The sequence below is a fragment of the Rhinopithecus bieti genome, unplaced genomic scaffold (genome assembly GCF_001698545.2).
Source record: "Rhinopithecus bieti isolate Rb0 unplaced genomic scaffold, ASM169854v2 scaffold_35595, whole genome shotgun sequence".
NCBI lineage: Eukaryota > Metazoa > Chordata > Mammalia > Primates > Cercopithecidae > Rhinopithecus > Rhinopithecus bieti.
Window position 1 is genome coordinate 1,049,505 of NW_016815333.1, and position 13,243 is coordinate 1,062,747.

General features: G+C 37.7%; 1 protein-coding gene across 10 annotated transcripts in view; it reads right to left on the reverse strand.

The window, feature by feature from the left end:
• Positions 1-2,088: 2,088 nt before the first annotated feature.
• Positions 2,089-13,243, reverse strand: part of ZEB1 (zinc finger E-box binding homeobox 1) — a 217,508-nt gene continuing 206,353 nt past the window's right edge. For 8 of the 10 annotated variants that reach the window (XM_017853101.1, XM_017853097.1, XM_017853099.1 and 5 more), the window contains 3 exons: positions 9,978-11,788; positions 7,796-7,976; positions 2,089-5,223 (listed from right to left, as the gene is read on the reverse strand). In XM_017853101.1, coding sequence (XP_017708590.1) covers positions 4,631-5,223; positions 7,796-7,976; positions 9,978-11,788 — 2,585 coding nt within the window. In that variant the 3' untranslated portion in view covers positions 2,089-4,630. The remainder of the gene's footprint in view (positions 5,224-7,795; positions 7,977-9,977; positions 11,789-13,243) is intronic. The other 2 variants (XM_017853095.1, XM_017853096.1) reach the window with 1 other exon arrangement.

A 13,243-nucleotide genomic window follows, 5' to 3' on the forward strand; every position in this document is an offset into this window, starting at 1 on the left:
GAAGTGTTTTCTCCTCTTCAATTTTATAGATGAGTTTGTGTAGAATGGGTCCAGTTATCTTCCTTAAATGTTTGGTAGAATTCACCAGTGAAATTGTTTGGGCTGGGAATTTTCTTTTTGGGAAGATTTTTAACTGGAAATGTAATTTCCATTGATAATAGAAATTTAGGTTATCTATTTCTTCTTGAGTGGATGTTGGTAGTTTGAGTCAAGAAATATGTTTCATCTAAGTTGCCAAATTTACTGGCATAAAGTTCGTAATATTTCCTTATAGGCTCTGTAATGATGTGCCTCTCTCAGTCTGGTATTAGTAATTTGTATCTCTTTTCTCCTTTCCTTGATCTATCTTGGTAGAAGTTTATCGATTTTAGTAATCTTTTAAAAAATAGATTGATTTCATTGATTTACTCTGTTTTGTTTTCTGTGCCATTGTTATTATTTCCTCTTTCCTGCTTGGTTTGGGTTTAATTTTGTTTTAATTTCTTAAGATGGAAGCTTAGATAAGATTCAATCCTTTATTTTTTCTAATATAAGCATTTAATACTATACATGTTCTTATATTCACTGCTTTTGCTGCAAGCTACAAGTTTTGATATGTTGTATTTACCTTTAGCTCATATTTTGTAATTTAGTTGTAACCACATCTGGGCTAATGTATTGTCAACTTTCCAGTAATTTGGGGGATTTTTGAGATACATTTGATTTACTGATTTCTAGTTTAATTAATTCTTTTGTAGTCAAATAAAATACTTTATTTGCAATTCTTTTACATCTGAGAGTTGACTTATGGCCCATAGTATGGTCCCTCTTCATGAACGTACCATGTGTTAGGAAAGAGGTGTGTATTCTGCTATTGTTGAATAGAATGTGAACTAGAGCAGAGGACAATGTTCACATATTGAATGTCCTAATACATTCTCCCACTGATAGGAAGAGATGAAATCTGTTCTAAGGTTACATTTTCATGTCAACATAATCACTGCACTTTAATAGTATCCTTTTCAAAGTTCAAGTTTGCACAGATTTGAAAAATCTCATTCCCCATCCATTCTTTTCTACCAGGCTATGAAATGTATATTGGTCTTATATTTTCTAGTCATATACTTCAAGGCAAAGCTTGAGATACTGTCAACTATTCTCATGTGGGATGTGATCCAGGCTAGATAAGAGCATGAATTTCAGGCTGAACATGGTGGCTCACGCCTATAATCCCAGCACTTTGGGAGGCCTAGGTAGGAAGATTCCTCCAGCCCAGGAGTTCAAGACCAGCCTGGGAAACAGTGAGACTCCCTAACTCTCCAACAAACAAACAAACAAACAGAAAGGTGTGGTGGGTGTATGCCTGTTGTCCTAGCTATTCAGGAGGCTGAGGTGGGAGAATCACTTGAGCCCAGGAGGTTTGAAGCTGCAGTGAGCCATGTTCACACCACTGCACTTCAGCCCGGGCAATAGAGCAAGACCTTGTTTCAAAAAAAATTAAAAAAAGAAGATGGATTTTGGAGTCAGATAAGCCTATGTTCATATCCTCATTCTGCTACTTAAAATGTATGTGTTCATGGGCACATGGTCTTTATTTGTATTTTTTATGAGGCTTTTGTGAACATTTTGATAGTAGTGAAATACCTGTGCATGGCATGAATAAAATATATGGTCCTGCTATTATTTTTGTTGTATGTCATATGAGGGAATACTGGGAAAGGTCCACATACATTTTCCTTCTGAAAACTTCTGGTAATGCCTAGATTCCTTTATTATCCATACATATCAAGCACTGCCCTCACTGAGCTTTATATTACAGTGTGGATACCTCCTAAGAGTTTATTCTTAGTTCCTAATCCTTTTCAGTGAATGTTTATTGGCAGCTGCTCTCACTGACAGAAGAAATCAGGCAACATGGTAACAAGCACCTAGGAATGTGGGGTCCCAGAAAGGGAAGTGAATTCTACAAAAGGAGAGCCGACTAGGATTGGTCCTATCACTCCTATTGGAGGTAGTCATGTCCACAAGCCAGCAAATACCTGTGCCATATACCATGAGGTTAAGCACCAGGAAGACACCTAGAAATATACTTTCAAAAAATCAAAATCGTAAGGCAATAGAAAAAGAAGGCATAATTTATTATGTCTATTATGACTAATGTTTAATAAGACTTTTAAGAAAATAATCAAATTAGGATCATTTAACATATATATTCTGGAATTAGAAGCAAAAAAAGTGAGAACATAGCTGAGCCCCCAAAACATGCAAATTATATTTTTATTCAACAAATATCTGTTGTCCCAACTTGTGCCAGGCACCCTGTTAGGCAGTGAGGAATGAGAGTGACTGTGACAAACGTGGTTCCTGTTCCTAGTGGGGAAGGAATAGAAGTAATAGTATCAGAGGTATGACGACAGAAGTGCAGGAGCCGAGAGAGTCAGAAAGGCATCTAAACCCAGGCTTCCCTGAAATGACCTGAAGCATGAGATGTGGAGGATTAAGGATTTCAGGAAGAAGGAGCAACCTGTAAAGAGGTTTTGTCAACTCTGACCTCTCCAGAAACATTCAGCCACAAGAAAAATCCATAATTTAGTGGAGACTGTCGAAAACATTTAGTGTTACCCAAATTCAGCTCAAGATGAATCAAATGCAGGATGACAACGTATCCCATTTCACAGTTTTCCAAAGAAAATACTGATAATGATGAAAAGAATGACAGCAGTTCAGGCTTGTTGATGCATTTTATTGTGAGATGGGGGGAATCTGGTAAAAAACTAGAAAATGACCATGATGTAACAAGGAACTTAAAAATGAAGAGTCAGATCTGTAACTTACATACATGAATACAGGAACAAATTGGCACAAAATGTTAAACATTGTTCCCAACACTGTTTATAGAAGGTAATCCTAATTTGGCTTACTAAGGAAATGAGAGTTTTATGGTTAGGCTAATTTCTTAATAAAACTGCAGAGCATCATGCTATTAGTCACACAGTGAATTTCAAAATTTAAGTTTTATATTAAAAACTGGGTAAAGGTAAAATGACTTGATTGTAGTTGTAAAACTAATACATTCCCATTTAAGTTCTGTTCTACAGTCCAAGGCAAGTATAAATGTTAACATAACACTGTTAAATCAAATCTCAATGCAGGAGAACCAATTGCATCTCTACTTTAAATCTTATCAACTTTCCAAATTTTCATACTAAAATATATTATTGTATTAATACAAACTACAGTATTATACACTACACTGTGTAATAAATAAAGAAATATAAAAATAAGACACATAAATATAAAAGTTTTCTAAAACTAAAAGTACATATGTCAGTAAGAAGGGTATTAATACTGCCAGGTTTGAAGACATACAGTACAAAAATGTTGCACAGATCTATAAACTAAAAGAAATAAAATAATACTGATAGGTAAAAATCAGCTAATGTTGTTAATAAATTGGGTCCATAATAACTAACATTTGGAAACAGTTATGAGTCAAATAACAATGGCATGTCCATGTCTGAAATGCAAGTACATGGATAAAGCAGATTAGAAAATTTCCCTTTCATTTCTGTAGAGAAATTCTGAAAGTCAATTAACATAAAATCAATACTGAGGAACTGAAGGGACGAAATATCCCAGTGTTTCAGTTTCTCTGACAGAGTCAGTGGTTTTATTTGGGAATTTTGATACAACAAACAAATCAACAAATGCTAGTTATTGTAGGCCACACATTGGATGAAGGCGGGTTAGAGCCTTGAAAATACTGAGAAATGGCACTTACAGCACACAGGTCTTGCTTAAGGCCAAAGGAGATACAAAGCTTCATGTCATATCCTTCATATGTTACCACATATTCAAACACAATCACAAACACTGATTCTGAAGATTTTGCTGTCCTTACCAGATTAACATTGTTAGTCCCTGCAATCAGAACTCAATGGCAATCTTTTGAACTCCATTTTAAACCACATGAGTAAGAAACTTCAGTTCTTCTATCAGCTGCTTTCTTAAGGCTAACAATACACTTTAAATGATAATATGCTCTACTAAGACATCTAAATATTAGAAATTACTACCTTCTAGATTGAATTTATAAAAGGTAGTTAGCACGGGTTGGAACTAGATTATACTTCTCTGTGAAGGGAATTTTGTAGTGCAGAAGTTCTCACATTTTAAAAAACATAATAAAATACTGAAGCGGATTTAGCATATGTTTACCAATAAAAAATTATAAAATTTCTCCCAATTGTACAGCTTAAGAATAAACCAACATAAGAGTGATAATTAATACTGATAAGATAAAACAATGCCAGATGCATATCTAATTAATCAGCTTCCTTTAACCTCTTATATCGTTGCTCTCTGAGTCATTAAGGTTTCCTAATCTGCTGCATGTTACAAACTTGTTCCTAACTTTGAAAACTGCATGAAAAATTACTAGGTCTGAGGTTCAGGCACACCCGGATTTATTTTGTGTGTGTGTGTGTGTGTGTGTGTGTGTGTGTGTTATTTTGTATTTTTTTAGTTTTTACTTTACACAGTAGTGAACAGGAATCACAGCATACAGGTTACTGTGTTTCCATGAAAAGCAAGGATAATATTGAACAAAATTCATTATCAATTAGAATTTATTTTCCTTCTAGAAAAACGATTAGGCTTCATTTGTCTTTTCTTCAGACACTTGCTCACTACTCTCGCTTACTTTTTGTCCTAAGCTGCTTGCTTGACTTTCAGCCCTGTCATCCTTCATCAGACCTTCAGGTTTTGCTGCTTCTCCCTCATTCTCTGCATCTTCTACCTCTTCTTCTTCCACTTCTTCTTCCTCCTCCTCCTCTTCCTCATCCCCTTGTGGTTTTTCACATTCTTTTTCTTCCTGCAATTCTTCCACCTCTTTATCCTCCTCCTCTTCCTCTTTTTCACTGTCTTCATCGTCTTCCCTTGTCAAACTCTCTCTCTCGTCCGAGTCGCCCTGTGAGGGAGACGCCCTGGCACCCACATGCTCATTGGAGAGGATTTCAGGCCCTGCCTCTTCCTGCTCTGTGCTGTCACGTTCTTCCGCTTCTCTCTTACAGTAGGAGTAGCGATGATTCATGTGTTGAGAATAAGACCCAGAGTGTGAGAAGCGCTTTCCACATTTGTCACATTGATAGGGCTTTTCTCCAGAATGTAATCGCATGTGTTCAATCAAATGATGTTTGTGTTTAAATGCCTTTTTACAGATTCCACACTCATGAGGTCTTTTACCTGCAAAATAAGAATTCTGTTAAATAAAATGGTGGTATTCAGCAAATAAAATCCTTATATGGTTTTTGGGGTACTTCAGGTTGTAGAAAGGGGAGGGTTGTTAGTTTCATTTTTAAAACATTTCCAGGTCCCAAACTCTTTGTAATATAATACTGCAATTTGGTTTGTTCTTTGCATTAAAAAAGTAGTGCTCTACACTCTGCTGGGCAGATGATTAGGTCAATGGGAGCTACATGAGACTGAAATGCCAAAAATACAAGCATCACGACAGCGAGGTGGAAAATGGGCCAAGTGCAGCTGGGAGGAGATGTCTGGTAGTGAGTGAGCACAGTGAGAGCAGGCAGGGACAGAAGTGCTGCTCACCTTGTGTTCTTCATTATTACTACCAGTAAGGTCCCTAAAAAGTCATTTTTCTTTTCCTAGTCACAAGCTCTGCCCCCAATGAAATTTTAATGTTTACTATATACTTTTTATATATGATAAAATTCATAAATATACAGTGTATATGCTGAGCTTCTTTAGAAAACCACAGCCATTGTAGTATCTCAGATTTTTTTGCCCCCTAAGAAACAAGTTTTGGCCCGTGAGGGCAATACTGCCCCTCCTGAGAACGCATGGGCTAGAGGAGTGTTGCTGCGCAGACATGGAAAGGACTGGCAGCAACAGATCACAGTCAGGATCCAGAACGTCCAATTTCAGAGCTATCAAGCAGGTAACACTAACAAATGCAGAAATGATTTTTAATTTTAGAAACAGTGTAGTTTTTCACATATATTTTCACTTTGATAATTGCTAATATTTAACTTTGCCTAAAGAGAAAGGGGATTTTCTAACTTTTCTTAGATCTCTGAGAACCAGAGGACTGAGTTACAAGGGGCTGGTTTTGAGAGGTGTGACTTTCTCTTATGTAATACTAGTTTTTAGCTCCAAGAACCTCCCAAGTGTCACTGTATGAATCCACAGATTGAAGAAGGAAAAAACAATTTTATCTTTTCTCACAAGAGTAAAAATAAAAAATACACTGAAACAGTTTAAGAATATGAAAGATAAATATGGATACTGTAGTCATAATGGCTGGTAGTGGGGACAGGGAAGAGCGGGTAGGGGATTAAAGAGCTCAGGATGAATCCAGCCCCTTCTACAGCAACCCATGTTAGAGAGACACAGGAGTGTGCTGGAGCCAGTTTGTACTGGCTGGAGAGTCTACTGCTAAATTTTCAGGAATTCTGCAAGCTGACTGACATCACATTCAAGTTTGAAATCCACCATGATGGGAGTATTTATGCCGCAAAAAGCTGCAAACACCACAAATCAGGGCTTCCTCACCCTTCAGAGAACCAGGTGTTAAAATTTATCAGTACTTCACTGATGGAAGGAATGAAAACAGGCCGGAATTGGCAACTATTTTCCGTAAAGGGTTGTGAGTATTAAAAGGCTTTGCAGGCCAAATGGTCTGTGTAGCAGCCTCTCAATCCTGCCATTGTAGAACAGCATGAAAGGTGACATAGACAAAATGTAAATGAACGGGAGATGCTGTCTTCCAACTCATTTCATTTAGGGACGCTGATATTTGACTTTCACATAATTTTCATCAGTCATAAATACTCTTCATCTTTTCAATCATTTAAAATGTAAAACAAAACAAAATGACCATTCTTACCTCACAGGCCTTAGAAAAACATGGGTATGCTCACCTTTGGCCTGTGCGCTATAGTTGCCATCCCTGAGTCAACCTAAGGAGGCATATTTTGTGGCAGAATTACAGGATCTCAGAATTACAGGATCTTAGAATCTTCTAGTCCAACCTCTTAGGCAGAACTTCCTACTTAAAACAAAAGATCTTGACTTGCCAGAACAGCTTGTTGCACGCTTATGAAGAAGCAGCTTTTTCTTTTATGAAGCCAGATCCTGACTTCCTATGACTTTAGCCCACTGGCCTCATATTTTTTATTAATGGGTACTATGCACTGTTTTTATTAATATAGCATAAGTTTGCATTAAATGAATGTGGACGTAATAAATGCTGTGTCAGCTTAAAGTAATTAAGTCATGGAAAAACAACAACAACAAAAAAAACCAGATGCAGCAAAAAACCAAAAGGCCCAGACCTTAAGTACTAGGTGGAAGTGGGCAAACAGGTGAAAATGGCCAGATCAGAGAAGTAAAAAATAAGAAAATTAATTCTGGGTTCAGCGTGGTGGCTCATGCCTGTAATCCCAGCACTTTGGGAGGCCAAGGTGGGTAGATTAGCCTGGGCAACATGGCAAAACCTGTCTATATAAAAATTGGCCGGGTGCAGTGGTATGTGCCTATAGTCCCAGTTACTGAGTAGGCTGAGATGAAAGGATGGCTTGAGCCCAGGAGACGGAGGTTGCAGTGAGCTGAGATCAAGATTGCGTGCCACTGTACTCCAGCCTGGGTGACTAGAGCCAGACTTTGTCTCAAAAAATAAAATAAAATAAAAAAATTAAAGAAGAAGAAAGAAAATTCTAAAACTTTAGTTTTAAATTTTGCATCTTCCAGTATATCATATCATGGACACTTTTGAATATGTTTGTGTTCACTGACATACCTGTGTGTTCATATTTATGTCTCAATAATGAACTACTCTTTTGGAATATCTTATCACACAAATCACAAGCATACATTCCATTTTCTGTCTTCCGCATTTTCTTTTTGGGTGGTGTAGAATCAGAGTCATTCTGATCCTCTACGTTTGATACTCCTTCTGAGCTAGTATCTTGTCTTTCATCCTAGAGGGAGAAAGGTGTGAGAAAATTTAATTTAATATTAAAAGATAAACAAGAGATATACCTAAAAGTATGAGATAAAGAACTACTTTAACTTATGCTTTTACACTTTCAAGGACTTGACCAAAGCAAGTACACTGATCCTCACTGCACATGCGCCCCAAGGGTGGGGCCAGATCACAGGTGGAGGTGACAAGGACAAGAGTGAGGTTGGGGATAATATGGTCAAAACTATAGCAAAGATATATACTCAACTGGTACTGGAAAGAAAGCAAGGACACCCAAAAGAAAGCATGTAAAATATATAATAACAGAGTTTATCCGGTTTCATGTAAATCATTACTTTACGAGAAATTTGCAGGTTTTAACTTATTAGTTTGCTAATTAATCACTCATTATAACTGCATCAGTTGCCTTCATTTTTTCATTCTGGGTTTCACTAAGCAAAAGTTAACATTCTATTTTTAAAACCTGGTCTTTCAATTGTATCCTCCAGAACTTCAGGGTCCTTTAACCTCCACGGTCTCTTTGAAAAGAGAGAGGTGTGCTCTACCACTTGTCTAAGGAGCAAGATGGAAAACAATGCAGGAGGGTCTTTTAACAGAAATAATTGCTAGTCAAAATGAACCTTTAGAATTCCAGGGCGATAAAAAGAAACTCCAGGCAGTCTCATGGAGATAATTTTGGGCAGCACGTTCTTATGTAAGCCGAATAACCCTGCAGGGAGCCTGTTGTGGAACTGGGTCCCCTAAGATCTTTCTACCTTATCTAGAGTGTTTCATGCCATTGCCTTAAACCCACAAATTTTCTAAAAGTTGAAGGTTTTTCACAATATTTCCTATGGCTTTATGAGGCAAGAGAAGTGCAGCTATTTGTTCCTGTCATTTGTGAGTGGCCCCCGTGCTGAAGTAACTTGACTCTCACTGCTATTTGATCTAGTCACGTGACATGTGATTCTATATGAAATGCTAAGGATGGCTCTTTTTCTATTCAAAGGCATTCAAAGTGTTCTGTACACTAAAAATTTAGAGAAATTCAATGATCATGTAAGAAATTTTTTTCAAGAGTTATCACAAATACAGGAAACCCAATCAGTAGCCATATTTAAGGGAAAACAAAAGCAGCAAATACATGTTTGAGCAGGATATTGAAATTATTATACTTACAGAAAATATTTGCATAAAATATCAACTTTGTCTCTAGTATTCATTTGATTCCATCAGAAATTGATGGAAAAAATGGGAAAACATCAACATCAGTGACATGGAAAAAGTCTGGACAACAAGGCATACAATAGTTCTATCCAAAACTATTGTGGATTTTGGGGTAAGACCAGTTCAAGGGTTCTTCCTGGACAGAATAAACATTGTTCTGGTAAACACTAGTGATAGTTAAGGAGGAAAATGCATACATATTTTTAGGTTCACAGCCACACTTCCTCATATACATTATGACTGAACACTGTTTATGCACAGTTCATAAAATGATCAGTAAATTCACAAGATGCGTTCTTTGTATACTTCATTCTTGTTTAATTAAAACCTTTTATAAACAGATGTATTAGTATATAAAAGTGATAGATAAGTTTGTCTGGTATGAACCTGTGAATGGGAACATAATTTTCATTTATTAATGACCATAATCAAGGCAGAAACTATTACTAACTTTAGGAATTTAGCTATACCAACAGAAACCCAATTAGCGAGTATTTCAATTTTGTTTTTTTATTTCTACCTTCAAACAGGTTTTTAGCTGAGACTTATAAATCATCTTTCACAATAGAATAGCATTTCAAACTTTAAGCTGGTAACAATACCCTGGATTAGCAAACAACCAACTAAAGACATTACGCCAGAAAAGTTAAAGCAGACATTGATCCTTTAAAAAATGACAGTTTGTAATAACCTAGTTGGCTCTACAGGACTGATATTTTAATTAGACAAACTTAATTGAAACTAATCAAATAGCATTTTACTAGCCAGGTTCAGGATTGGGGGTTTTTACCTGATTTCCATTTGGCTGGATCACTTTCAAGGGTGGTTCTTGGACTGCAGGGCTGACTGTAGTTGAGTATGTGTACGCCACCTGGGGAATCAGAATCGTTTGCTTATTGGCAGCTAGTGCTCGTAAGCATGGAACACTGTTCTGGTCAGCAATGGCCACGATTGTGGGTAACTGGGCAGTGACTGTAGGTATAGCGATATTTATGGGGTTGGCACTTGGTGGGATTACATTTACAACTGGTTCTGAGTCTGTAACACAACTGTCCTTTTGTGGCTCCTTTTTTGCACAAGACAAGTTCAAGGGTTCTTCCTGGACAGAATAAACACTGTTCTGGTAAACACTAGTGATAGTTGACCTTTCTAATAATTCTCCCTGTTGCTTTGGTAGTGAAAGATCAAGAGGTTCTACTTGTGGCTCTTCTTGTGCACCCTCAGCTGTGTACAAGTAACCCTGTGTACTTCTGGATGAGGAAAGGTTTAGAGGTGATGGGGATGGTGTACTACTTCTGGAACCATTGGTGGTTGATCCCACTGGTAAAACTGGGGAGTTAGTCATCTTCAAAGGACTTTGTAGGTTTACTGTGCTGTCCTGGGGTTCATTTGCATTTGCAGATTGAGGCTGATCATTGTTCTTGGCAGGGATATTTACTTTGCCTGGTTCAGGAGAAGATGGTTCAGAAGACTGCACTGAAATCTGTCCAGCTTGCATCTTTTCAAACCACTTTTTTACTACATCCAGTGGTAGGTTTACTGAATCAGCAATTTTTGAGAGCTCTTCTGCACTTGGTTGTGCATTCAAAGCATAATATGCTTTTAGGAGAGACAAGAGGTTTTTTAAAGGTGGCTGACTGGGAGACAAATTGCCATCTCCAGTAGCTGATGAAACAGAGGACTCAGGTTTCTCAGCTTCTGCTGCAGGGAGTGGAGGAGGCTGAGTAGGCTGCTTTAGGTCATAGTGCTTTAATTCTGGAAGTGCATTAATATCTCCTGGACAATCATCACACAGAAGACAAGTGCTATCATTCACCCCCCCTTCAAAGCTTTTGTCCTTCTCAGACTTAACAGTAAGATCTTCTGGTAACTTTTCACTTTTACAACTGTTTGTAGCAACTGGATTTTCTTTTTTTAAATTTTGAGGAACAACTTGAAGTTGGCTAGGCTGCTCAAGACTATAGTTGATGATAATTTTGGTTGTTCCATCTTGATCAACCAAAGGAAGACTGATGGCTGAAATAACAGAATGGCCACCTTGTTGTATGGGTGAAGCATTGATTGTTTCTTGTTCTTTGGATGCAAGATTGGCTTGATTATTCTCCAACACTTGTCGTATTACATTACCATCTACTGCCACTTTAAGTACATTCTGAATATCACTTAAATTGATACTTATGGGAGACACCAAACCAACTGTTGGCAGAACAACAGCTTGCACCACACCCTGAGGAGAACTGGTTGCCTGTAACGGGCCACCACCAGTGAAAACCCCATTTTGTAAAGGGGTTGAACAGTTGATTCCTGAAGCAACCACTATGGGTTTGAATTCATAATCCACAGGTTCAGTTTTAATTTGGTTAACAGAAAGCTGTTCCTGAAGGGGTTTATTCTCTATCTTTTGCCGTATCTGTGGTCGTGTGGGACTGCCTGGTGACGCTGAAAGAGACGGTGAAGAACACTGAGATGTCTTGAGTCCTGTTCTTGGTCGCCCATTCACAGGTATCAAGCTGATACATTTCTTACTGCTTATGTGTGAGCTATAGGAGCCAGAATGGGAAAAGCGTTTCTTGCAGTTTGGGCATTCATATGGCTTCTCTCCTAAACAAACAAAAAAATTATATTCACTGAATTATTACATATAAATTTTTATGTATCCTCATTTCCCTAAAACAAGTGTATTGATTTTAAAAAGAAGACTGCCATGCATGCTTGTGACAGAATTTTATTTAGAATCATCCTTTTAGCTTCAAAACCTATATAAATGTGATGAATGCTAGTAACTTGGTCTGAGGTACATGTTCTGCTAACCAATCATGGAATCTTTGCAGCATATGTGTATAATATTTCTGCCAACCTTTGTAACTTCAAATAATTCTCAAGTACCAAAAGTAATTACATTCTACTATTTCAAGTATGTTTTCTCTTATTCCGTTTCACCAACCTATATCTTTTTTTTATATTTTCCTTTATTCAACCATCTGTAGGAGAAACATTAAAGAAAAAAAGTAAAATGTCCCTTACGACTTAACAAGTATGAATATCTATCTTTGATTAATAAAATTCCTGTACCCATAGGGCTTTCTTGAAAATAGTTTTCCCTAATGGGAGTAAAACTTTAAATATAAGATATTCTATAAGCATTGGCTTATTAAACTGGAATGTATATACCCCCAGGATAAACACTGTAGTGGGTATCAAAGCATCTTGGAGTTTCAATTTTAGTGACAGTGGATATGATAAAACATTATTTTTATATTAAAACAGAGAAAAATACATTTGTGTGACTTGCTAGGAAAAGCCATGCACTATCAAAGTAGCCTTGGCTCGCAGAGGCTTCCCTCAAGCTGCTTCCCTAGACTCTGTGGGGTACAAGGCATTTATTCTCCTTGGCTGTTAGGGATACTTTGGTAGAAAATTTTGAAAGCACTGAGCTAAATGGAATATTTTCCTACAAACCTAATGTTTCCTTTGAGTTTTAAGTTATAGTTGCAGTTCGCTAATTTATAATTTAAAGGTTACAGACTGTAAGCTCCAGTAAGGCAGAAGCCTCTGAGGCTTGTTTGCTTTTTATCCCTTGCACCCATCAAAGTACAGGTTGCAAAGATGCTCATTAAACCTTTTTTGGATGAATGAATGCCTAATTGTTGAATGATGAGATGTGATGTCTACTTAGTATGAAAATAAAACTCTCCATCTCCTGTTCTTTTTAAGAATTAAAATGAGGGGGCGGAGCAAGATGGCCGAATAGGAACAGCTCCAGTCTCCAACTCCAAGCGCGAGCGACACAGAAGACCGGTGATTTCTGCATTTTCAACTGAGGTACTGGGGTCATCTCACTAGGGAGTGCCGGACAATCGGTGCTGGTCAGCTGCTGCAGCCTGACCAGCGAGAGCTGAAGCAGGGCGAGGCATCGCCTCACCTGGAAGCGCAAGGGGGAAGGGGATCCGTTTTCCTAGCCAGGGGAACTGAGACACACAACACCTGGAAAATCGGGTAACTCCCACCCCAATACTGCGCTGTAAGCATACAGGCACACCAGGAGAATATATCCCA